At 57.6% G+C, this 26,670-nt stretch overlaps 1 protein-coding gene across 1 annotated transcript in view; it reads left to right on the top strand.

The window, feature by feature from the left end:
* The window catches only part of CDH23 (cadherin related 23), a 393,911-nt gene that overhangs the window by 260,314 nt on the left and 106,927 nt on the right, over positions 1–26,670 (top strand). The window contains exons 15-23 of the mRNA XM_069460801.1: positions 3,971–4,035; positions 5,724–5,961; positions 7,256–7,361; positions 9,502–9,629; positions 14,264–14,336; positions 16,296–16,412; positions 19,993–20,105; positions 21,252–21,359; positions 26,269–26,458. Coding sequence (XP_069316902.1) covers positions 3,971–4,035; positions 5,724–5,961; positions 7,256–7,361; positions 9,502–9,629; positions 14,264–14,336; positions 16,296–16,412; positions 19,993–20,105; positions 21,252–21,359; positions 26,269–26,458 — 1,138 coding nt within the window. The remainder of the gene's footprint in view (positions 1–3,970; positions 4,036–5,723; positions 5,962–7,255; positions 7,362–9,501; positions 9,630–14,263; positions 14,337–16,295; positions 16,413–19,992; positions 20,106–21,251; positions 21,360–26,268; positions 26,459–26,670) is intronic.

A 26,670-nucleotide genomic window follows, 5' to 3' on the forward strand; every position in this document is an offset into this window, starting at 1 on the left:
GAAGCCCAGCCTGGCCCGACTGCCCCCGAGAGGCCCTCAGCGTCCGCGCTGGCCGCCCCCACCCTGGCAGGGCAGGAAGCAGCTGTTCATCTCCTTGTTCTCCTTCACACATTTGAAAATGAACGCTCTCCCTCCTCCTCTTCACCCGGCATACATATTTCACTCGGTCATTACGCGGTGGCACTAAAGGACTCACAAATCTTCCCTGGTCAGCTTCAGCTTCGGTGGCCTGGGCAGGCAGCAAGAGGCCCAAGGGACGGGGTCACTGTGGGAGCCGTGGCGTGCCCAGCCCAACCCGGGCAGGAAAGGCCTGGCCCCAGGGGGTGGGGGCCGTCTTCTGCTCTAAGACAGTCCCCTCTTGTCCCACAGGGCTGACCACTTAATTTCCCTGGGCCTCAGCTGCTCCAGGTCCCAGGGTGAGGGGAGTGGACGAGGGCACCTGAGGGTCCTTCCCGCCCTGACAGTCCAGAGCTATTCTGTGGGGCACCAGATAGGGAGGGCTTGGCCCCCATGGGCCAGCCCAGCCCGTCCCTTCCTGCACGCCCAGCCCCTGCGTCTCAGCTGGCTGTCCTCCCACTTTTCCCTTCCCCCTTCCCCGCTTGCTCCACTGTCTTCCCCTTCCTTTTGTCTTCCTTTTCTTCATCCACATCTCTCTGCCTGCCACCCTCTTCTCACTGGAGTTTGCTCATTCATTTTTCAAGCATTTGCAAAGCATCTGTGTGTGACAGCCACTGTCTGTGCAGGGCACTGAGCCCACCAGGTGCCGCCCAGCCCTCATCCTTCCCCAGACCCTTTCTTTTCTTTTCTTTTCTTTTCTTTTTTTTTTTTTTTTTTTTGAGACATGGTCTTGCCCTGTCCCCCAGGCTGGAGTGCAGTGGCATCATCATAGCTCACTGCAACCTTGAGCTCCTGGGCTCAAGCAATCCTCCTGCCTCAGCCTCCGGAGTAGCTGGGACTACAGGCATGCGCCACCATGTCCAGCTAATTTCTACTGTTAGTAGAAGCGGGGTCTCGATATGTTGCTCAGGCCGGGCTCAATCGATCCTCCCTCCTCGGCCTCCCAGAGTGCTAGGATTACAGGCGTGAGTCACCGCACCTGACCTAGACCCTTTCCTTTGACAAAGTAGGACGATGAGGTCTGAGAGGGTACAGTCTGGTCACACAGTGACCTAGGCTGTTGACAGTGGCCCGGAACTGGGGTCTCTACACCACGCTGACCCCTCAGTGGGCTCAGAGGCGTCTCGGTCAGTTCTTCCCTGCACCAAGCCACTGTCACTGCGGTCCAGCCAGCCCATGCATGGTGCTGATTACTTGTCAGTGGAACTTAGGGGTGGGAAGGGCTTGGGATTCCTCCCTCTCCCCTTCTCCTCGGGTCCCTGGAAGGGGAGGATGGGGTTAGGGTCATTATGGGGAGCTGTGGTCCTCTCTCCCCTGGAATAGCCAGGCTCCCTTCCTTGAGAACAAGTGCTCCCTTGGTTCGGAGGCAATAACAGATGGGGGCCGAGGGCGTGGCAAGACGGCGCAGGGACCAAACCCAGCATTGTTCTTTTTCTAGCCGTGAAGTCTTGGGTGAGCTATTTCCCAGCTCTGTGCCTCAGTTTCTCCATCTGTAACTTGGAAGTGGGACTGATAATCGTACCTGCCTCATAGGGTTGTTAGGAGGATGAAACGAGTAACGCGGGTAAGGTGCTCAGTAACCCGCGGTTGCTGTGCTCGTGAGGAGTAGCTCGGGGCAGTGGCAGGGGAAGCGCCGGGGAGCCGGTCCTGGCTGGGCGGGCAGGTGACGTCACTTGGCACCTTCCTATCACGTGCGCGACGTGCATCCCCTGAGAACCTGTGAGGAGCTCGGCCAGGGCAGTGGCAGAGGTCTGCACGCAGTCTACGGGAACATGGCCCTGGGGACACGGACCGGAAATCCGGCCCGAGAGGCAGCCCTATAAAAGCAGGGAGCCCGAGCCCCCAGAAACGGCATCCTTCCGTGTAGCCAAGTTTTCTGGGTAACTGAGATCTTAACTCATAAGATCGTATTTTTCATTTTATTCATTTGGGATAGAAATGTATGCTTCACTTATCTGCCTTCCTGAACTGAATATACTGAACACAAATTAGCTTGTCCTTGAAAATTCAGGTTTATCCTAAAGAAAATGGAATTTAATGCATTTTGTAGAATCCAGGAGACTTAAGAGGAGCCTCATAAGATATTTAGTACAAAGGCATCACAACGCGTCGGCAGCAGGGCCTTTATCCACTTAAAATCATAGAAGAACCCTGAGTGTGAAACCCCAGGTCAGTCCGAGGCCGTTCCCTCCTGGCATCTGGTGGCGGCAACAGTTTGTCCAGCTCCAGGGCAGGGGCCTGGGAGGGGAGCAGAGGTCACCTCTAGGACAGTGCCTGGCATGGAGTATGTGCTTGATAAGTAACTATTGAATGAATGAACGAATGGTGTCATTTAGCCTGCGCTGTGGATTATAACCATGCCGGGGACAATACAGAAGCCCACAGTCCCAGCCACAAACGCCATCCCCCTCTAGAACTGCCGTCGTCTTGGGGAAGGGAGGAGGTGGAGGGGGTCCCCACCGGGGTGGCCTTGAGGAAGGAGCACCAGGCAGGGGGTGGGGAGGCCAGCTTCTACTCCACTCTGCTCCTGACCTGCTCACAACACAGAGTGGCAGCAGGCTCATGCTGGGCCTCACTGGGTGCTGGGCCTCAGTTTTACGATCTGTGAGATGGGTGGGAATGTCTGTCTTCCTCATTACATGGATGCTTGTGAGTATAAAATGAGGTCATAATAAGCATGGATGTTCTCTGCAAATGTCAATGATATGATGGTGATGTAGGCCACCAGCAGCATTGCCATTGTCATCCGCATAACCTGGCCCCTCTCCCTTCAGTCTCTTTTGACTGGAAGTGACTTGGCACCATCCGGTTAAAAGGGGTCTAAATAAGCCAGACACAGTGGCTTGTGCCAGTAATTGCAGCACTTTGGGAGGCTGAGGCAGGAGGATGACTTAAATCCAGGAGTTCAAGACCAGCCGGGGCAACACAGTAAGACCCCTGTCCCTACAAAAACAAAATGAAAACCAAAAAGAGGACTCTCAGTGGACTCAGTGGACTCACAACCCAAACTGAGGGTGGGAGGAGATGTTGGAACAGATTCAGGGCTCTAAAACTACCAGGATCCGGCCCTCTCCTCTGTGTGCAACTTCATCCTCCGCAACAGCCAGCAGCTCCCAGCTCACACTGTCCCAGCTCTCCTCCCTGAAGGAAAGCTTTTACCCCCAGCAACAATAGGAATAATCCCAGGGGGTTCTGATAGACCTGGCTGTGGGCCGGGGCCACTGCCCGGCCTGTCCCTGTGACCGGGGAAGGGTAGGCAGCTCCCACTCAGACCGTTTGAGCAGGGAAAGGGACCAAAGAAGGTGAATGGGATGGGTGGACACTGCTAGGAGAGAAGGTTGCCAGGCAGATAGGTCTGTCCTGTGCGGGCAGTACATTCTTGCAGGGTCACAGAAGCGGGGACCAGACCCCCCAAGGTTCCTGCCCCACTGGGCAACGCATCTGACTTGGAGGAGTTAGGCACTGGGGCAGAGTCACCAGAAGACACCACCGGATGCCTGAAGCCACACCCACCTCCATTCATGCCACGTCACAGTACTGCAGGCTGTGACCCCAGGCCACAGGTCCAGGCTCTCCCCCCCAAGCCCTCTAAGCATCTGTAGAGAAAAAGCCCACCCGGCCTGACATGAGTCCAGGGGGCAGTTTCACGCAGTTAGAGATTACTGGTAGGAGACCAGCCCTGTAGAACTGTGCTCTCCGATATAAATTTAAACAGCCACGTGTGGCCAGTGACAACGTTATTGAACATGATGGCTCTAGAGAATTCGGCCTGGGCCAGAGGGGCTGTGGGGGAGAACATGGACACTTCCTCCGCGGGTCTGGCAGTAACGACTTCCTGTTCTCACCACTGCAGGCAACAGACAACGACGTGGGCACCTTCGGGGAAGTCAGCTACTTCTTCAGTGATGACCCTGACAGGTGAGGCTCGGCCCCCAGCACCGCACAGTGGCCTCTGCTCCTCATGAGGCCCGGGAAACTTTGCAGTGCCCAGGGAGGGAGGGCGCTGGGCCCCGCAGCTGGAGCACTGGACTGGGAGTCGGAACCCGTGGGCACTGTTGCTAATTTGGCCCTAATTGTGGTATAGTCTTGGTCAAGTCCCCTCAGCCCTCTGGGGCATAGTTTCTCCGGCTCTCAAAAGGTAGCCTTTGGCTTTGGGAATGGAGAAAATTGTGTCTCTGAGAGGTTTTCAAGCACTAACGATTGCACATCGCCATTGCCACTACCACCAGCAGCAGCTAACGTTTAGGAAGCCCTTACTGTGTGTCAGGGGCATTGTCAAGTGCTTTACGTGCATTTGCTCGTGGAATCCTCACAGCTAAATGCCAGAGGAACTCGGTGCCGGCCACTGTTAGCATCCCCACTTTACAGATGAGGAAACTGTCCTCAGAGAGGCTGAGTCACTTGCCCAAAGTCACACAGCTGGTAGGTGCCAGGGCCAGGCCTCTGCATGTGGGCATCACCACTAGGATACACAGCCTCCCTCCCCCAGAGGGGGCTGTCATCGTGCAACAGCCCACAGTGGGTTCATGGCCTCAGTGCCTGACCTGTACCAGCCTTGGCCTGCCATCCGCCGTGGTGACATGGTTCTGGGTTGGTTCTGGCCATTTCTTTCCCTTGTCTTCAGTTAATCCGAGCCAAGGGGAAGCCCTCTCATTTTAACATGCTCTAAGGCCAAGTGTCTGATGAATCTAGAAGCCCAACAGAAGGAGTAAGACAGTGGCTGTCAACTTGAATTACTGGCCCCGACTGTGTGTGTGAATGATCAAGAAGAGACTGGGAGATTGTTAGGTGGGTCCAGCCATTCTCTGCCCCTCTGTGATGGGGGCCTCCAAATGGGAGGAAGGCGCCAGCACAGCTGAATGCACCGGGCACCGTGTCCCTCGGGGGACCGTGTTCACGTGGCTTTGTCTTGATCACCTTGGACCTTCTCATCTCTTCCCATCTTCTGAGCCCCGGGGCTTTCCCCGTCTCTGAGCCAGAACCTTCCAGGCTTCTGGCTGGCGGCTGTGGACCAGGTCAGAGCACACAAATGTCAACTGACAGCTCAGCTGAAGCTCTCAAGGGGACGTTTAGAGGAGGCAGTTAGAGAGAGAGTCCCGCTGGACCGTGCTGCTCCCCAGGAGACGTTTGCCAGCAGGGCTCAGCCCCTCGAACCCAAGGGCGAGCCCCCAGAGAGGACCAACCGCCCCTCCCTTCGCCGGATGCTTTGCTGCCTGTGTGGACCATTTTGCTGCAAACCCACATAGGATGGCAGAGTTTCTGACCCTCTCAGTTCTCCGGCATCTAAATACCTCCGGTGAGGAGACACTCCTGTCCACAGCAGGAAGAGGGTCATCCTGCCTGAGTCTCCCGCTCAGTTAAATCGGCAGCTCCACCTGTGTCTGACCACCCCACCCTCGTGTGATCCTGGTCCTGCCCCCGACGCCCCAGCCCCCTTTACAAATTAGCCATCCTCGTGTAGCGCAAGCAAAAGAGAAGGCAGATTCCGACTTCATTTATTTCTCTGTTTGGCGCCTCAGGCAAGGACAGGCTGGTAAATGCAGCCCCGTATCGACAAGCCTGCTTTCAACACGGTGTCCTTTCTCTGCCCCTTCCTGCCCGAACAGGTTCTCCCTGGACAAGGACACGGGCCTCATCGTGCTGATCGCCAGGCTGGACTACGAGCTCATCCAGCGCTTCACCTTGACGGTCATCGCCCGGGACGGGGGCGGCGAGGAGACCACGGGCCGGGTCAGGGTCAACGTGCTGGATGTCAATGACAATGTGCCCACGTTCCAGAAGGACGCCTACGTGGGTGCCCTGAGAGAGAACGAGCCTTCTGTCACACAGCTGGTGCGGCTCCGGGTAAGGTGCCAGGGAGTCCTGCGTGCCAGCCACTCACCTTGTCCTTCTCCTGTGCTGCCCCTTGACCACACCCTCGGGAAGCCACCACTGCACAGATTTGGGGGTCAGATTCTTGGTCTGTGGCGGGCGTCCTCTGGGCATCACCTGGTGTCCCTGCTGACTGAGTGGAGCTACGTGCACAGTGTCTGCGTCAGCTTCAATTTTAGGTCACCGTTTAGCACAAGGATCCCCCCACCGCCATTCCCCTTGGCAAGGACATCGAGTGGGAGGAGTTCCTTGCGTAAGGACCCCATCCGAGCTATTTAGCGGCTGCCCACAGTCAGGAAGTGCCGCAGCTGGAAGGAGCCACGCAGGCCACGGGGTACAGCCAAGTGTCCTCCTGCAGCGAGTCCCCACCAAGCTTCCATGACCTCCGACCACAGACCTTAGTGTCCTCATGCCCCTTCCCCACTCTGCCGACCCAAAGTGACAGGACCCAGAGCCTCTGTTTGGAGTGTGTTTCTGACGCAGGGAGGGAGGAAGGCGAGGGTGGAGGGGTGGGCGCAGGCCTGCCAACATGGCCACGGCTCCCCAGGGCCCTGCCCGCCCGTCCCACTCGGCTCCCGCTGCACTCAGTGGTGGGGCCCACGGGAAGCTCGCTAGGGTTGGAGACAATCTGGAAAGAAGCTAATTAATTCAACAGCCCCAGAAGAAAGTCAAGGGGTAGAAGGATTCCCTGGCCCCATGCCAAGTGCCTTCTTTCCTCCTGGCATTTGTGCAACTGTGTGCCAGACACCATGCTGGCCTCCAGGTGTGCAGCGGCAGTCAAGAGGCATAAGGTTTCTGCCCGTGTGAAGCTGATGGTCTGAGCAACGCGGTCAGAAATTAAACAAGGAATTACAGTTGGGGGCCCAGGGAATGATAGGGTACACCGCCCAAGGGCCCTGACCCAGTCTGGGGCGGGGGGTTCAAGCTGGGCTGGGAGGGTGTGGGGGACAGTCATGCCAGCTATGGCAGTAACCCTCCTAGCCTCTGGGACATCCCCCGCCCCCATCTTCCTGGGCCTCTGCCTGTCCTCTAGGTTTCCCAGGCCTCCTCCATACCCAGCACCTGGAGGGGAGCAGGGCGTCTGCTGGGAGCCAGAGGGTGGCCTCCAGCTGAGGGACAAGGCGGGCCTCCTGGAGTCCTGGGCCAGGGCATGACCCAGGGCTGGCTCACCCAAAAAAAGGAACTCTGACAGGGCCCAGCCCTGCCCACCCCTTTTGGCCCCTGGCCTTCTGCGAGCTCTGGGCCCTGTCTGCCTTCTTCCTTCCAGGCCACGGACGAGGACTCTCCTCCCAACAACCAGATCACCTACAGCATCGTCAGCGCCTCCGCCTTTGCCAGCTACTTCGACATCAGCGTGTACGAGGGCTATGGAGGTCTGTGTGCGCTGAACTGAGCCCAGGAAGGAGGGCTGGGGGAGGGGCAGGCACCCTTCTTTCTCCCTGACACCCTGGATGACCCAGGAGGCTGCCCTGGGCTCCTGCTGGGTGGAGCAGCATGTGACCTGAGGTCCCCCTTTCACAGGGTTGACCTCTGTGTCTCACACCAGCCGGATCTTTCTCTGTCTTAGGCCCACAGCCAGCCCTGTAGGCATCCTGGGAATCTGATGTTACCGGAATCTGTGGGGTGTCCCGTTTCTTACCAAGGCTGCCAGGGCAGGTCCATGGGGCAGAAGCTTGTTAGCTAAGCCACACCATTCTTTGAGTGGTCCTGTGGCCTCCTGTCAGCCTTCCCAGGCTGTGGCCTTTCCCTGCCTGCCCTGCCGTGAGTCCTGATCCCCAGAGCCCTGGCAGGGAACAGCAGCAGCAACCTCAAGCTCCAATATCCCAAAAGAAAACACCCCATCTTTCAGATGAAGCAGCTAAGGCCCAGAGACAGGGAGCAACTTGCCTGAGGTTGCCCAGCAAAGCCACTGAGCTTGGTACTAAGTCCCCACACGATCTGGCTCTCAGCTGCCATTCTAGCCTTGCCTCTCAGCACCCCTTCCCCCCCAGAATCCAGCCTCTTCAAGCCCCCAACGCTCTCTCCGCTTACAGTGGTCGCCTCCATGTCTTTGCAGAGTCTGTTCCTTCTCCCAGGAAAGCCCTTCCTCCCTGCCCCTTTGCCCTGCCCTCCTTTGGCTGGTAAGCTCATAGCCTCTGGCTGGCTTTAAGGGCTCATTTGACACCTTCTCTCGGAAACTTCTCTAGTTCTTAAAGACTGGATTAGGCAGAACAAAGGGATGCACACGGAATGACTCTAGGTCCAGTGCTCCTTCCTCCAGTGCCCCACAGTGAGGTCAGGGAGACACTGTCGCAGAAATTGCAGTCCTGGCCCCAGAGGCCACAGCCCAGTGTTCTCTATAAAATCTATACCCCTCTTTAAAAAGCTTAAAAGTTCCATGTCTCTCCCCACCCCCAACCCCGTACCCTCCTCTCTGCTAGAAGAATCCCCTTAGATTCTATATTACTAAAGCAATAATTTTGTTTCCCTTTTCCAAATAGAAGGTTGCAGTTTAATATTGTTGTAATGCCTTTGCAGACTACCTTTGCATGCCCCCCACTCCCAAGCCAATATGCCTTCCCTCCCCATTTGAGAATCAATGGCTTAGCACAAACAAGTACTGATGGAGAGAGGCCAGGCGTGTGCAGTGGTGGGCACATTTGAGGACGAGGTATCTGTACTAGCTCCCTGCAAATCCTGCCTCTCGGCCTGGGTCTGCCTTTGGCGTTAGTGTTCTCCACTCACCTCCAAACGGAGTTCTGCCAAAGGTAAGATCTGCAGCACCTGACCCCAAGTGTCTCCCCAAGGGGTCTGAATAGTGCCCAGAGTGAGCCACTGGATGGGCACAAAGAGCCCCTGGGTGAAGGGGGGAGGGAGGGAAGATAAGAGAGGGAGAAAGAGGAGAAAAATACACAGGGCCAGAGGGGGCCAAGGAGGGTGCTGCCATCTGTACCCACTGCCCAGCCTTCCCTGCCACCCCCAATGCTGGGCAACAAATGGAGAACTCTGCTTATCTGGAGAGAGGGGTGGTGACAGGGACAGGGCTAGAGAGCCTGGGGCATGACCCTGTCCTCCCAACAGCTTCCAGACTGATGGGGAAAAATACATAAAGAAAAATGCCAGATGAGGGGGTGTGACAGACAGACAAGCAGACAGTAGTGTCTACTAGGGAGGACCCTGGCCTCTGGATTCAGCCAGACCTGGGCTCATATCCCAGCTCTATTAAGTTGCTAGCTGTGTGACCTTGGGCAAGTTACTGAACCTCTCTGGGCTTGGTTTCTTCATCTGTAAAAGTGGGGCTTTCATTACCACCAAAATAGTTATCAGCTGGTGGGCTCAGCACAGGGGCCTGGAACATATCAGGCAGTCAGTAAACCTAAGACAAGACCATTAAGTTGCAGGTGTTCAGAAAGCACGGCAGAGCTGACTTGGGCCATGCCAGCTGTACCTTCTGTGCCCAAAGGGGAGCCCTGGCTGGCCGGGCATCTGAAGGCTGCTTACAGGGGTGCCGGGTCTCTGCTCTTGTCATTTCAGTGATCAGTGTGAGCCGCCCCCTGGATTATGAACAGATCCCCAACGGACTGATATATCTGACTGTCATGGCCAAAGACGCTGGCAACCCCCCTCTTAATAGCACCGTTCCTGTCACCATCGAGGTGTTTGTAAGTACCCAGGGCTCTGGCCTTGTCCTTCGTGGGTAAGGAGTGGTGAGTGCTTCCCAGAGTGTCACGGATCCTGCCTGAACCCAGTGGTGTAGAACTGTGTCCCCACGTCCTTGGCCGTCCCGACAGCTCGGAGAGTTACCGGCAGACCATCCCAAAGCCGGCCCCTAGCAAACCTCTGCCACCGCTGCAGCAACCAAGCTGCCTCCCAGCTTGGCCAAGGGAGGCCCCGGGCCCCGAAACTCAAGAAGAGCCAGATTGTCCTGCTCTGACGTCATCTGGGGACCTCAGGACACCCTTGGATGGGGAATGGGAGCCGGGAGTCAGGCCAGGATGAACTGTCATGGGGTTCCTTTATTTCTGGCCGCATTCTGTGAAGTCCAGGGCATTCCTGGAAGGTCTTCTTCTCTCTTCTCCCTCTCTATATATCCCCCTCTGCCTTTTTTCCCTTCCTTTTTCCACTCCTCTGAAGATCTAAAGGGGTCTGAAATCAAACCACAGCTTGTCTGACATGAATATCAAGCACACCTTAGTGCTTTTTGTGTCGGAAATTGTCCGTCACTGCATCCGTCTCCACACTGGTTCATTTGCCCCGTGCCACATGGGGATGCAGAGTGTGGTGTGACATCGGGGCCAGCGGGCCTCTCCCTGCTGAGACTCCCCCCCGCACCCCCGTGCATGCACAGGCATCCCCCGCCCCGTCTGCAGGAGAGGGTGGACACGTGCTGGAAGAGTCAGTGCACTGCCGGCTCCAGGAGGATGCGATCCGATGGGCAGGTTAGGAGATGCACTACGACCCGACAGGAGAGCTCAGAGGCTCTCGCCCCAGAGCAGGCTGCTGGACAGCTCCCCTCACAGCCCCTGGCACTGCCCCACACCCAGCGTGCGCCAGTTCCCAAGTGCAAAGGTCCTTGTCTGGGCCGGGGGCCCCTTTTCTTGCTGAATAGGATGGAGCTGGAAGTGGAAGTGGAGCTGATGCCTAAGGGGGAGCCCCCAGGTGGGCAGGTAAGAGCAGGATTTAGGGGCAGAGCCAGGGACAGCAAAGGGCAGGGCAGAGAGTTGGGGCCTTGCTTCTAGATTCTTTATGTCTGCGACCTCGGGCTTCAGGGAGTGTCAGGGGAAGAAGGACAAAGAAGAGAAGATCCACAGACACCTAAGAACTTGCCCATCTCGAACTGCAGCCTCCCACCTCTGCATGCCAGACGGACACCAAAGAGCTAGAATGCGTTTCCTGCCAATCAGGACCACGTGCCGCAGGCTTCACCACACGGGCAACTCGACCACAACCCCCAGACCTCCCCTAATCCTGGCCACACCCACAGCCCTGACCAACCCACCCAACTCTTCAACCAGCCGGGAGGCTGCTCTGCCCGGGCGGGCAGTGAGTGCCGCCTGCGTGCAGTGAGTGCCGCCTGCGTGCAGTGCAGCAGCAGGACGTGAAGGTGAACTTGAAGCCTGCTCCACGCCCCAGCAGACGCTGAATGCAAAGAGGGGCGTGGCTTTGGAGGCACATGGGTCTGAAGCCCGGCTCTGCCACCTTCCAGCTCTGGGGCTCTGAAACTCAGTTTCCTCATCTAGAAAAGGATAATCATGGTACCTGCCTTATGATATTGTTGTGAGGATGAAATGAGATCACACAGGTGGCAGCTGGCACGTTGGTGGTCATCACAGCTGATGAGACAGCCACGCGTACCAGCAGCAGCGCCCATGCCCTGGCCTGTCGCTAGTGCAAGGGGGACTTCCAGAGAGCAGCTGGGGCAGATGGGAGCCCGCTAGGCTTTGGGGGAGCAGACACAGAAGAGGGTAAGGGGAGGGGAGGGGAGGGCTGGGGAAATCAGCTGAAGTGCTTTCCCCCAGCGCAGGGCTGGGTGGCCCCGGTAGCCAAATGGAAACCAGCACTTGAGCCCCAGCAAGGTGCCGGGGGCTTCTATTCACCCAGGCCTGTTCAATCCCATTTTACAGATGAGGGAGCTGAGGCTCAGGGAGGGAGTGTAGCTGGCCCGTGGTCACCAGTGCCTTCCTCACTTCCCGCTAGTAAGGGCAGGGCTAGGATCTGAACCCTGACCTGAATGACTCCTGCGTGACATTCTTTCTGCCACAGCCATAGGCCCGGAGCTTTGGGAATCCCCATGCACCTGTGGTTGAGACCAGTGCGTCTCAAAGTTCCCTGTGCACCGGAACCACCGGGGATCTTCTTATAATAAGATGCAGATTCTTATTTAGTGGGTCTGAGGTAAGGCCGGGATTCTACATTTCTGACCAGCTCCCAGGTGATTCCGATGCTTCTGGTCGGGGGACCCCACTTTGAGTAGCAAAACTTTTGAAGATCTGCCCTCAGGGGATTCTGAAACCCAGGCTCTGCCCCAGACCCCAGACCCTTCCCCACCTGTGGCTCAATTAAGGAAAGGACCTGGCGTCTCTGTTGCCTCAGCCCCTCAAAGGGGCCAGAGCAGGCAGGAAGAGGAAGCCCAAAGGGCTGAACTGGCCTGTTATCCACTGCGAGCGGAAGAGCGGCCTCCCTCCCTGGCACCAGAGAGCGGAGTGTCCATGCCCAGGGCTGTGTGGGGGCAGGAACCCGCCTCGCTCGCCATTCAGCAAGCCAGGGGCTGCCCCGGCATGGAACCGCAGCGGTCCAGGAGAAGGGACCCCACGTTCAAATCCCCTCAGAGCCGTCATGGGGTCGCAGGGGCCAGCCCTGACCCCCGGGCAGCAGGAAGGTCTGACAGCGAAGACAGGTGCCACCTCAGCTGTGAGTGAGCGTTGTCTCTCGAGCACGGTTTTCAGAGGGCACAGTCACTTGTGTCTAAGGACCACACTTGAAAAGGTCACCGACTTTGGGTTTATTTTGCACATGGGTGGTTTCTAAGTAGCTGTCACTCGGCTAAGCTGCCTCCTCCCTCCACCAAAAGGATTTTCTCTCAACTGAAGGAAAAAAAAACCCAACAACCCCAGCAGAGATGAAGGAGTGACGGCCGCACTCACCGCACAGGCTGGGGGTGGGGAGAGGCAGGTGGAAGTGACAGGGCTCCAGGAGGGGGGGTGAGAGGAGCCCGGTGATTCCTTTTCATCCACTGCTTGTTGGTTTTTAATAAAGAAGTCAAACTCGGTTTGTAGATTTCCCATTAGGGGACAATAAGCTTTTGTAGAGGGAGCCGCTGAATTAGAACTAATAGCGAATGCAGCGCCAAGATCCAGGGAAATATCACCGCTAATAAGTTTCTGCCTCACGCTCTGTCACTGACATTCTCGGCACTGTTTGGTGCAGCCAAGCAGAAGCTCAAATGTCTAAGTATATGGGGCACTCGTGCCCGCGCCATGGGCCAGGGACCAGGGGCCAGGGAGATGCCCAGGCGCGTTGTTGAGGGAGTCCTGAGACCGCCTGTTATCCTGGGCGAGGGACAGGTCACAGGAGCCGTGTGCAGTCCAGAGCCAGGGGACAGACTGGAGAGGAAAAGGGCCATTCCGTTCTGGGCAGCCACGATCCTGGCGGGCTGATTCTCTCAGGTCCCAAGGGGTGGGGGGCCAGAGATTGGCCCCCATCTCTTCCATGATTGCTCAGCCAGAGTGTCTGCAGCAAAAGGGGCTTAGCACAGAGTCACTCCCTCAAAGGGCTCTCAGTTCCCTGAGAAATGAGGCCTCAGAGCACAAACCCTGAAGATCTGAAGTATAAAAACTGCCCTGGGGGGCCGGGACTCAGCCTGACCCCTGAGCTCTGCACCAGGCTCTCAGGGATAGGGGAGGAGTCGGCGCCAAGGGGCCAGGGAGGTCCCTGCAAGGGAGGGATTCTCGGGAGGGGTTGCGAGAGCAGTTGGCGAGGATGACCCTTGTAAAGGGCAGGAAGCCTCTTCTCACCGAAGAGGAGAGGCCGGGAGTGGAGGTGCAGCCGGGGCAGGAGGGGGCAGAGGGGCATCTGGGCTCCAGTTCCCCTGAGACCGGCCACCCACCTGGCCCTGCTCAGCCCCTCAGCGGGAAGGGAGGAGGGATTGCTCCAGAGCCGACAGGGTGGGGCTCTAGGCCGGGGTTTGTGGGACGGGGGGGAGCTGTTGTTCTCTGTGTGAGGACGGGCCTGGCTGCACCTGCCTGCGGTCACCCCAGGGCAGGAGTCAGACTCTGGAACCACCTGACCCTGGCCTGCCACTGCGTATGTCAGTATCTGTGGGGAGGGGTGCTCCTTTCTCCCTTCATTCTGGAAGAGCCCTAGAACCTTCCACCATCATCTTGGCTGAACTGGGTGGGAGGGCCGAGTGGGCACCCCCAGCGTGGGGGCTGGTGAGCTGAGGGTGGGAGCTGGAGTGAGCTTGGAGCTCAGCTGGAAGACCCGGGGAGCGCAGGGGAGCAGGGAGTGGTCGGCAATCCCAGCGCGGCCTTCATTCTCCATCTCCCTGTCCGTCCTGTCCTCACCGTCCCTTCCTGAGCCCTGCATACTTCCCCAAGGCCTGTCCTACCTCCTTGAACCACAGCCCCCCAGAGGGACGCCTGACCCCCTCGTAACACCCACCTGGCTCTGGCTACATGTAGAGGCCAGAGCTCCTTAGTGCCAGCTGGGCCCAGCCTGACCCCTGGGTGCCCGCCTTGGACAGCTGAGCGGCCCAGCTGCCTCCCTGGATCCTGCAGCCTGCCCATTTTCCTTCCAGGATGAGAATGACAACCCTCCTACCTTCAGCAAGCCTGCCTACTTCGTTTCCGTGGTGGAGAACATCATGGCAGGTATGGGCCTGGGTGCAGTGGGGGCTGGGGCACGGGGCAGGGGGACGTGAATGCAGGCAGCCAGCAGGCGTGGCACCTGTGGTGTACAAACCCCTGCATTGCACAAAAATCCAGAGAGGTCCATGGAATTCTATGTCTGTTTCCCAGGCCAAGAATCCTGTGACAGATCAGGGAGCCTTTGGAGACATCCAGTTATCTGTCAGCAACAGCTTTCACAGGGCACCTCTGTGTGCGGGCGCTCGGGGCACCTGGTCCGGGCCTCCTGCAGCTGCAGTCGAACAGGGCAGATTATACCGATGGCTGATTAATTAAGCAACCTGGACTAAACGATCTAGAGTGTGCAGAGAGTTCTGAGACTAGAGGGCTGGGAGGCAGGTCCCAGGGGCCGTGATTTCAGAGCGGGTGGCTTTGAGAGATGGCATGTGTTCCTATGTAAGGCTGAGAACGAGAACCTCATCCCGGGGCCAGGCCTCGGGTGTCAGGGCCCGGCTTGCAGCCCCAGGACCACCAGCTCCGTGCTCAGACTCCAGGGGATCTGCTCTGTCTTCGGGGCAGGCTGGCAGCGTGACTCTTGCACCAAGAGTGGACTGTCCCATGTCAGGAACTGATAGAGCAGCTGAAGGGAAAGGGGACAGCTGGAGTTAGGCACAGATGGAGTTAGGGACAGTGGAGTTTGGGATGGCGGAGTCAGGGGACAGTGGGTCAGGGCACAGTGGAGTTAGGGGACAGCTGGAGTCATGAATTGCCTTCCGTGGCACCACAGAGCCTTCTAAAAAAACCTCTGGGACCCCAGTGGTGCCTGACGATGAGCTGGTGGGTCTTCAGTTGCACCCAGCCCGCCTTTGTGTCCCAGTCAGGCATCCCCTGGAGAATGTCATGCGTAGAGGGACCCTGCATTCCCCACCACCCCCAAGCTTTGCCCAGGAGGGGCCTTCACTGTGGCTCTTAAGCCTTAGCCACGTTGGTGTGCTCGGGTGAAGGGCTGCGTCAGAGCTCATGTGCTGGTCCTCCTGCTCAGGCCCGGCCTGAAGGTCACGTTCAAGGCCCCAGGGCTGCCTGGACGGGCCACCGTGCCCTGCCTGGCCCCCAGCCCCCTGCTGGCCCCTTCCCCCAGGGCCTACTGGTTCATCAGGGTGGTAACCCCAGCTCTGCTGTCCAGCGGGTGCTCACGGCGGCGGAGCGGTGCCCTGCAGGCCGTGTCCCCTGGGGTCCCCCCCAGCACCCCCACAGGGTAGGCATTACTATTAGACCCGTGTGCAGAGGAGGAGGCTGAGGCTCAGGCTCGTTAAGGCACCTGCGAGGTCCTGTGGGCTCCCAGCCTGGGTGTGACGGCTCCAGGAGCACACTGAGCCTTCTCACCAGCCCAGCTGGCACGAGGGTGGCAGGACGGGCTGAGCCCAACAGCCCTGCGGGCACAGTCTCAGGACACGCTGCTCCCAGGGCTGGACAGGGCAGCTGGAACAACCGGCCCCCGAGCCGGGATCCCCAGAGCTGGAAATGAAGGTGAAGGCCATAACTGGACATTAAAGAGAAAATAAAACCCCTATAAATTCCCCTGTGATCAAGATAAAACGAGACCAAAATTGAATACAATAAATGTAGAATAATTTAATATGGAACTTCATCTCTTTTTAACTTAAAATAAAAGCTGGTTGATCTGAGTGTATTTGCTGTGCCGGCTCGCCAGGCGGGGGCCAGGTAGCGGCCGTGGTGTCCTCGATGAGGTCGGGCCAGGAGGGGAGGAGGCCAGAAGAAGACAGGGAGGGCCCAGTCCGCACAGCCCAGGGACCTGGGCTACAGGTGCCGTGCATGAGCACCCTCACCCCAGGGCACCCCAGCAGACAGGCTTCCCGCCTCCTGAGAGCTGGTCACAGGAGATTCTGTGCTGCTCCCTGGCCTGGGACCGCGAGCCTGGGGACCCAGGGTGAGTGGCACCCCTCTCTCCTTTATCTCCGGAAGGAGCCACAGTGCTGTTCCTGAATGCCACGGACCTGGACCGCTCCCGGGAGTACGGCCAGGAGTCCATCATCTACTCCCTGGAGGGCTCCTCCCAGTTTCGGATCAATGCCCGCTCGGGTAAGCCTCCATCCCAGCGCCTGGTCCTCGCCACCTCAGCCGACTGTCCCTACCCAGCCCCGGGACCAGCCTCTGGGCCGGGGTCTCCTCCCTTTCCGTGTTGAGCAAGCCAGCCTTGAGCACCCACTTTTATCCCTGAAATATTCATGTGAGTGTGATTGCTGCTCTTACCCCAAAAAAATCACACCATGAATTTATCCACTAAAGGATGTCTTTTAAGGGTGAAGAGTCCTATTATGTTTAAAATGTGTTCCATTTTACAAACAGCTGGTTAACACACTACTCTTTGGGGACACCTTCATTCAAGCCCAAGTGTCCCCCTCCCTCAGCTGTCAACCTCGTTCTCGAATCCTGGCTGCTCTTCTTACACAGTTGCGTGCCTCAGTTTCCCCACCTACAAAAGGAGGATGATCACATTGAAGCTGTTGTGTGGATTAAGTGAGTTCTTATAGGGAACACACTTAGAATAATCCCTGGCGTTTAATAAGTGCTAAAAAAAAAAAATTACTATCATTATTCTCTTTTGTTTAGTCACCTAAGACCTCCCCCACCTCAGGCTCCCTGCTCAGCCCACGTACCTCTCTTCTTTCTTCTTCATCTCTCCGTGTGCCTCCCTCCAGCTTTCTCTCCTCCTTGCCCCTGGGAGGAAAGGGGGCAGAAAGAAGCAACAAGAGACCCAGGCTTTTCAGCCAGACCTGGGAAGGAACCTTGGACCCCTGCACGTTCATTCAGAAATCCCGGGGCCTGCTCCAAGCCAGTGCTATGCTAGGTGCGGGGGTACAGCAAGGAGTATGAGTCGGCCCTGTCCTCGTGGGGTTCCAAGTCAGCTTAGTGGGTGTGCAACGCACCCCGCCTCCAAGTACTCATTTCTGTATGAGTTAAGGGAACTCTGGGTGCTAAAGAGGTAAACCCTGACATCACAGTTGCTTAAAACGATACAAATTCTATTAATAATTCTTACAGTAGTCCAATGTCCAATGCAGATGTTTAGTGGACAGCCTTCTGGGACCCAGGCTCTTTCCACGTTGTGGCTCCAAGGCCCCTGCAGAAGGGAAAAGGGAACTTGGAGTATTGAGCCAGGAGGAGGGCAGCTATGGGCCAGGCCTAGAAGTGACCGGTGTCCCTTCTGCCCGCATCCCATCAGCCAGACCAATCAGTGGCCTGTCTGGGTGCAAGGACAGCCGGGAGCACAGGCCCTGCCTGGCAGCCACTCTCCAGCAATACTTCCACCCAGGGAAGGGAGAGGAATCTTTGGTGGACACTGGCCATGCCTGCCACGTGTCAGCGGCCCAGCAGGGCATTAGGTCTTCCTGTTATCCCGCCCGCCCTGGTTGAAGTCATCCTCCATCCCTCTTTTGTCCCCTCTCCCTGGAAGCTCAGGGCGCAGACGGCTGGTGCTGACGTGTGCAAAGACTGAAGAGGGGGATCCGGGCCATGATGAGCCCCTCCTCCCACCCCTGAGAAGACGGGGCCTTCCTCCCTCTTTGCCACGTGAATATTAACCACGTGCCAGCACTGTTCTGAGTGGCCTGACCAGCATCATCCCATCCCACCCCCTCCCCACTCTGCGAGGCAGTTACTGGCATCAGCCCCATTTCCAAGTGAGTAAACTGAGGCACAGGAGAGGTTAGGTAACTTGACTAAGAACTCACAGGAGGTGAACTTCCGACTCCAGAGCCCAGGTGCCAAACACGGCATTGTAGGGAGCCACGTTAGAGCTGCGTCCCGCCCCCCCAGATGCAGTGGTGGCTCCCCGGCCTTTCAGCCACTCCCCTTTCCCCCCCAGTCGGCGGCTGCAGCCCACCTGGGCCCTTTAATGATGACACGGATATTTTCTTGCTGCCTTAATACAGCTTCTTCCTCTCCAAAGGTGTGAGCGTTTTCCTCTGAGCTCCTTGGTCACATTAGCCAGGCCCGCTCCACAGAGGTGGCCTAATTGGATCTAATTTCCCAGACAAGAGAGGCCATCCATCATGCCGACAAGTTCACGTTTAGAACTTTTAGAGATTAATTTCTTCCTCGCCCTGCCAATTAATCGACACCACCCCGGCAGGGCGTGTGGCTTGTTGCGCAGACCTTTGCCAGTCTTCCGTTCCTGGCCTTGGCCCTGCACTGCCCTGTCCCCCCACCCCCAGCTCCCGGCTCAGCCCTGCACAGGCCAGAGGACAAGCCAGCATGCCAGGGAGGGAAATGTCAGGGTAGAAGGGGTCCCAGAGACCATCTGGCCCAGCTCCCTTGTTTTATGGTAGAAGAAACCAAGCACAGAGAAGTTAAGCAACTTGCCCCAGGTCACACAGCTCAGGCGACAGGCATGAAAAGGTGGGTGGAACATAGTCCCTGCCCGTGAGGAACGCTCACAGTCTGTCGGAAGGAAACACTCATTTTCTGAGTGTTGGGAGTTCACCTGTAGTTATTTCAGCCTCACGACACCTCTGATTGGAAGTCACACTAATCTTTGTTTTATAGATGAGAAAACTAAGACTCAAAGAAATGAAATAAATTTCTCAAGGCCAGGCGTCTGGGAAGGGCCATGATCAGAATTCAAACCTGGGTCTCCCTGTCTCTCCCACGCTGATGAGAGATGGTAAATGGCCTGGCTGTGACGATGGTGCCAAAGACGCTTATGCTGGCCCACACCTGCTCCCAAGCACCAACTGTGTGCTTTTTTGATCATGAACTCCATCTTCAATACCATCCACTTGGTAGCTCAAATGGGCCCTAGAGGGGGTATTTACACCGTGGACATGAGCAAATGGCTTTTTTTTCTTTTGGGGAGCCGGTTGTCAAACATATACCAGCACGTCACTACCAGGTGACATCCGCATTTCAGTTACGCTAACATACAAAGAAACGTCAAACATGGGCTGACAAAAAATGTGGTTTAACTGTTCATATTTAGCAGAATAACTTATTTACATGCTAAAAAAATTTTAAGGCCATATAATTATGCCATTCACCGGGTAATTAGGAAATTAGTTTGGAACTATGAATTCTCAATGCACCGTAGGTCGGACTGTCCAGTAATGAGTCACAGGTGAGAACACACGTGAACCACTTGGTGTTTCTCCTTCCTGTCGTATTTCTGTGACTATATAAATAAACAGTGCTGGGCACTGTTCTGAGATTTCCATATATTAACTAAATTAATCCCATAGCAGCCCTATGAGGTAGGTCCTATTATTGTTCCCTTTTGACCATATGAGGAAACTGAGGCACGGAGGATTTAAGTAACTAGTTCCAGGCGGTAAAGCCTGGAAGACAATGTCAAAAGTCTAGGCAAGAGGTCCCCCGGGACTGAGTTCAAGGCCCTCCTGCCCTGTTCTCCAGCCTTTCCCCTGGTGGGCCTGCAGTCCCCAGCTTACCAGATGCAGCACTTCCTCCGCACGGGGTGAGAGTGCCCGGGTCCAGGGAACTGGCTCAAGGCCCGGGTGCTTCCCCCTCACCCTCTGTGAACACCACGTCCCCAACATGCACACGCCGCCAGGTGACTGCAGCTTGCTAACGTGTCTTGGGCATGCTCCCGCCCCGCGCCCCCTCCCCGGGCCAAACCCTCTCACGCACGCTCTTGCCCCTCCGGCAGGGGAGATCACCACCACGTCTCTGCTGGACCGAGAGATCAAGTCTGAGTACATCCTCATCGTCCGGGCAGTGGATGGGGGTGTGGGCCACAACCAGAAAACTGGCATCGCCACCGTGAGTGCCCACCCCTCCCGTGTCCCCGGCCACCGTTCCCAGCTCATCTCCAACTTGCCCCCTTGGGCCTGTGGGCCCCTGTGTCCTGAGCACTGTGGGAGTGAGTGAGATGGCAGGTGCCAACTTGTCCTCAGCAGAGGTCAGCCTGGGGGTCACCACAGCTGTAGGGAAGGAGGCCCTTGCCACCTGGGATGTGGGGCACTCAGGAGGAGCAAAATGAAATACTTTCTCTCCTGCCCCACAAGGCCACCTGGGCAGGTGGCAGAAGGCACGCTCCCCACTGTTCCCTCCCTGCCTTGGCACCTGCCAGAAACAGAAGTGGCATTCCTGCCAGGAAGAGCAGCCCGGGGCGGGAAGCGGGGCCCTGGAGGGTCTCTGGGACCTTGTCACTGCCCAGCCAGCCCTTGCCTCAGTTTCCCTACCGTGAGGTAGTAGGACCGGTGGAGGCCCAGAGCCCCCATCCGTGGTCTCGTCACCTGTCCCGCCACTGCGCCCGGAGAGTAGAAAGCTAGAGGAGGGAACGTAGGGGCCTGAATGTGCTCTTGGCTGCAGAGGGCAATGGGGAGTGAGGGGCAGGACTGCTGACAGGCCACTAGAGTCACCTCTCCTTCTCATCCCCCGTTTGGGGTTTTGGCTCTTCCTCGGAACCTGTCTCTTGACCTCCCCCTGCCCGCCACAGCCACCCCCATCACTGCCCAGCCGGAGGGGCTGGGGACGGTATCACTTGGCCTGGGGCTTGGCAGAAAAGTCCCCAGTGCCCTCCCCTGTCAGGAGAGGCCCCTGCTAGTAGGAATAGGAGCCCCCTAAATAATTCACCTAGTGGCAGGTGAGCAGGGAAATTGCTTGGCTTTAGCTGAGACCGGAAAGCTCGGGGATTCCATGTGATCCCTCACCCTGTCAGTCATCTTCAACCGAGACTGGGGTGGCATGGGAAAAGTCTCAGGTTGCAGCAAGGATTTCTGGGTCATCGCATCCATTCCTCTTGCTCCTGTCCTGGAAAGCCCAGGCCCTGCCCGAGGCTCCCAGAGTTGGTGGAGTCAATGCAGAGATGGCAGGCGGGCATCTGAGTGCCACCCGCTGGGGGCCCTGCCCTGCCTGGGCCATCTCAGCTGGGTGCGTCCCACAGCGCCCCTTGTGGCTCCACAGGTGAACATCACCCTCCTGGACATCAACGACAACCACCCCACCTGGAAGGATGCCCCCTACTACATCAACCTGGTGGAGATGACGCCTCCCGACTCCGACGTGACCACGGTAGGTGCGGTGGGCAGCGGACGTGCCCTGCGGGCCTGCCCATGTGGGGCTGATGGACCTGACGTTCTGGAAGCTCTCTTGCGTGGTGAAAGGCGGTCAGAGATTGAGGGAAAGCCCTCACCCAGCCTCCAGTGTCAGCAGGCTCCAGGCTTCATCAAAGGACAGTGGCAGGGGAGCTAGGGCTGCTTTGGCTTGTAAGCCGCACGTGCCCTAGACTGCGGGACTCTGGCCACCCTCTCAGGAGGGCCCCCACCCTCAAATGGTACAGGCTGTAGTCCTACCCCAGTGCCTTTCCTTCACCACCCCGTCACTGCGTCCACCAGCCAGGGTCAGCTCCCCCACAGGCTGGACCTCAAGGCTGCCCCAGCAGGGGGCTTGAAGTTCACCCCAGGAACTTTCTAGCATGGGATTTGCCAGGTTTGCACAGGCCCCTGTGTGTGTTGTGTGCACATAAGTCGAGGTGACTGTGTGCAGGGATGTGACTTGGGCTGCAGAGGGGAGACATAGCCAAAGCCACCGGGCATCCAAATTGGAGACCAGTGTCATGGGCAAGCTCAGGAAAGCCAGGGTCGGGTGCCCACTTGATCTGCTCAGCTCTGAGAGTGACATTTATAAGCCTTCTCCTCCTCCCACCCTGGCGTCCCATGTGGCCTCATCTGGGGAGGCTAGTCTCCAAATGGCCAGCCCCACTGCCACCAACCCAGCCCCGAGATGGACATGAACCCTGACAGCTCATGCCAGCCCATTAACTGAACACCGGGGACATGCCCCACCCGGGGCCAGGGGCTTCTCGTGAGTTCTCTCCCATCCCCGTAATAATCCCACGTGGCAGGGGGATTCTGCCCCCATCTCACTGTGGAGGAGATGGAGACTCAGAGTTCAAGGGATTTGCCCAAGTTTGCAGAGCAAGTAAGAGGTGGTGTCGAGACTCGAACCCAGGTCTGTCTGACTTTGAGGCAAGGGATTAGAAAATTACCTGGCCCAGTCCTTATTCCTGTGCTGGCTCAGAGGGTGCCTTGGCATGTGGCCCAGGTCCTGAGGAACTGGAGAACTCGGGCAAATTTTTCATCCAGTAACCTTGGGCTGGTGATGCCTGCCCTCCCCATCCTGCCCCTCATCAACCACGCCCAGTAGTGGCCAGGCCCACCTGGGTCTAGGTAGGAGAGGGGGTCAACCTGGAAGGAAGGTCAAAGACAGGGAGGAAGGGGTTGGCCGTCACACCTGTCCTGTCCACCTTTCCACGTGTGCAAGATCTGACTGGCTCTCCACCGGAGTAGGGGTGTCCCCTCCCAGAGAGTCCAGTGGCGCAGGGCAGGGGTGAGGGATGTGGAAAATGGAGACCAGCATTCTAGGGAAGAAAAATCTGATTTTTCAAAGCCCCTGGTGGGGGAATTCCTTCCAGCTCAGGGCCAGGTCTCAAAACCACTACCCTGGGCCATCTGCACAGCCCTCTTAGGCTCTCTGGTGGGTGCTCTCTGCTGCCCCCGCATGGGCACTTGCCAGCTGTGTGACCTTGAGCAAGCTACTTAACCTCTCTGTGCTCCAATCTTCTCATCTAGAAAATGGGGTTAGGCCGGGCGCGGTGGCTCACGCCTGTAATCCTAGCACTCTGGGAGGCCGAGGCGGGTGGATCGCTCAAGGTCAGGAGTTCGAGACCAGCCTGAGCAACAGCGAGACCCCATCTCTACTAAAAATAGAAAGAAATTATATGGACAACTAAAAATATATATATAGAAAAATTAGCCGGGCATAGTGGCGCATGCCTGTAGTCCCAGCTACTTGGGAGGCTGAGGCAGGAGGATCGCTTGAGCCCAGGAGTTTGAGGTTGCTGTGAGCTAGGCTGACGCCACAGTACTCACTCTAGCCCGGGCAACAAAGTGAGACTCTGTCTCAAAAAAAAAAAAAAAAGAAAATGGGGTTAGTATGAGGTCCCACCTGATAGAGTTGTGGTCCGTACTCGAATGAGCCAAAATATAGAAAGCACTGGTGCGTGGTGCATGATCAATGCATGGTAGCAGTCATCATCATCATCATCATCATGTTGGATATTGGAATCCCATCTGTCTTGTTCCCTGTGAACCACACTGCCTAGCACAGTGCCAGGCACATTGTAGGTGTTCAAAATATTTACTGTTGAGGGCTTGTTCAGCTGCTGAATATCTAACCTTTCCTCCCCTCCCCACCCGGCTCTGCCAGGCCGGGGCTGGGTCTGCCTTGTCAAAGGAATCTAGCGTGTGTGGCCCAGGACTTTCCCAAGGGCTCCTTCTAGAAGGGGCGCTGGCCACAGCCCCTGGAGCCTGAGGCACAGGGCGATCCCAGGGCCTTTTCAGAGCCTGTGTGCGGACAAGTGTGTGCCCACGTGTGCCTGTATTCGGGTGCCTTCGGAGTTGGGGTGTGCGCATCTGTGTGGGCCAGGTATGGCCTGGCACGTGGGCACCCAGGACGTCCCCCTGGCCAGCCGTGCACTCTCTGCCAGTGAGATTTTGGTCCAGTCTCCCTCCTGGCTCCTGCAGCCTCCTTCAAGGACCTGGCTGATGGGCATTGATTTAGAGCCTTTCAAAGCCCTCCAGCAAAATAAAGGAGAGGGGAGAGGGAGAGAATTATTCCCCGTCAGGCCAGGAGAAAAATGACGAGCGTGAAATGGAAAATAAATGAGGGGAAAGTGGTGAGATTCTACAGAATTGCCCAGCAGGGAGCCTGCAGGAGGGGTCGCAGCCCCCACTCCGAGCCCCCAACCCACCCTGTGACCAGGCAGTGGGCCGAGAGGCCCGAGACCAGTGCCCACCCGCAAACCAGGGCCACTTGGAAGCAGCTGCCCCAGGCACTCTCTGGCACAGGCGGCAGGTCAGGCAAAAGGGAGAGAAGTGGAGGCCCCTCCAAGGGGAAATTGATCTCAGCATGTTCAGCAACAGGCTGCTGACCTGGAATAGGTCATTTAACTGCTCCATACCTCAGTTTCTCCATCCAGAAAATGGGTATAAAAAATCTCTCACTCCTCTAACTGATGAGAGAAGCATTGCAGAAATGTAGGGGAGCTGGTCTTCCTTGTCCATCAGTAAAATGACTTTGCCTGATTTGAGTTATGCCTGGAGTGCCTAAAAGCCCCATTTCCTGTTTGCAGCATGGGGGGGTCCCCTTTATGGAGGCTGGGGAAACTGAGGCAACATGCCCACAGCATGATGAGGGCAGGGATCACCTCTTCCCTCTCCCTTGGTGCTGCAAGGCTGGGAGCAGAGAGGGGTGGGCAGAGCAGTGTGAGGTGGGTCGGGGGCTGCCTCCCACCTCTCCGAGGCAGAAGCGGGCCTAGGGTGGTGCAGGCTTCCGCCCCTGCGTGGGCGTCTCTCGCCGGCCTCCCTGGGGCCCAGGGAGGGGGCAGATAGGCTTTTTCAGCCACGGAGCCCATCTGTCTGTTCTGGTCTGGTGGCCCCAGAGACACCTCCAGCTGGGGATTAAGCCAGAGGAGGGACAGATTCTGCTGCCACAGCACAAAAGGCCCCACATCAAGTAAGATGAAGGAGCTGTCATCACCAAGTGTCCTGGAGTTAAGAATGACACTGTCCTGATGAGGCCCTAGGGACTGTGGTCACCTCCCCCCATTGATCTGTCCACCTCTGGTGGGGGCGGTGAGCTAGGGGTGAGGGCTGCTGCTGTCCTGGTCCTCGAGGACCCTCCAGGCTGGGTCGGCTTCAAGGCAGGTGCTGTGTGACCTTGAGTCTGGCCTGTGCCTCTCTGGGCTCTGCTTTCCCCTGGTGGCTGGTTAGAGAGCTCCCCCAACAGAGCAGGGCATTGTCAGGCACAGGGGACCTCGGCAAGGACAAGGAGCCCTCGGAGATCTCAGATGGTCCTTTGCCAGGATCTGGGAACCTAAGGGACAGCAGACTGTGGCTGGGACAGCACTGAGCATTGGTCCCTTCATGGGGTGGGGGCTTATAAGTGGGGCCAGGAGGTGGGTGGAGAGTTGAGGGGGCCAGAGCGTCTGCCCAGGAGTGTTTCTCCCTTGCAGGGAGGCTCAGCCCTGTCCCTCCTCTGCCCCTCCTCCCAGCCCCATGACTGTCCCAACTTGCTGGGTCCCACCTTCCAAGCTGGGGCCCAGCCCATGGCTCCTCTCCATGCCCTGTCATCCCTGGGGTCACAGGGGCCAGTTCTTTTCAAATCCCCTCACAGTCAAAAGCTCCAAAGGAAGGAGGAGAGGGTTGGATAAAGAGGAACCCAGTCTCCAAAATCCAGGGCTTCAAATCCTTTCAAAAGCTCAGCCAAGGGTACAGGGACTCCACAGCCCTTCCCAGCCCCCACTCTGGAGAGTCCCATGGTCAGGGACCTGCTGGGGGCCCCTGCTCTCCCAGAGCCCATGGACATGTCACCCTGCATGTTTGGAGGGGAAGGACACAAAGCCGTGCTGCGGTGCTGTGTAGCGGGTAGAGTCCCAGCTCTGCCGCTTCCTGGCCGCCAGACCTTGGGAGCCTCACTGAGCCTCATCTGTGAAATGGGTATAATTACAGGTTTCTGCCTCATAGGGTTGTTGACAAAGTAGGTGGAGATGACCTGGCGCTCCTGAGACAGTGGGTGCCTGCTGTGTGCAGGTGTGTGCTGGGTGCTGTCGGGTGCGCCAGTGGCAAGGCGGGGTTACCACCCCCACTCTTACAGAGCGGGGGCCTGGGATTAACTGGAGAAAGGGACTTGCCTGTGGTCAGAGCTCACGGGTGTTGCCAGAGAGCACAGGGCTTCCACTGCTCATTCGTTGTCCGAACCTCCTGCCTCAGACCCTGTTGCTGGGGCCAGGAGGGAGGCCCACTTCCTGGGCCTAAGCCAGGGGTGCCTGGGACCAGTGTGTGAGCTCACATAACCCCGGGCAGACCCAAAGGCACCCTCCCTGGGCTGGGCTCAGTGACGGGGCCTGTGTCGCGGGCAGGTGGTGGCTGTGGACCCGGACCTGGGCGAGAACGGCACCCTGGTGTACAGCATCCAGCCGCCCAACAAGTTCTACAGCCTCAACAGCACCACGGGCAAGATCCGCACCACCCACGTCATGCTGGACCGGGAGAACCCCGACCCCCACGAGGCGGAGCTAATGCGCAAGATCGTCGTCTCTGTCACTGACTGTACGGACCCCCGCACCCCTCACAGCCCCGCACACCTTGGGCTGTGGCCTTTGACTCGGGCCTGTGGGCGTCCCCCAGTGACTGGTCCTCTGGGGGTCCTGGGCCCACCCAGAAGGGCTGTGTCTGGTCACTAGGAGTAATACCCACGTCCGGGTTGCAATCCCACAGAGCACCCCGAGGGGGCGGAGGACCTGGGGCGGGGGTGCCAGGCC

This window comes from Eulemur rufifrons, chromosome 28 (genome assembly GCF_041146395.1).
Source record: "Eulemur rufifrons isolate Redbay chromosome 28, OSU_ERuf_1, whole genome shotgun sequence".
NCBI lineage: Eukaryota > Metazoa > Chordata > Mammalia > Primates > Lemuridae > Eulemur > Eulemur rufifrons.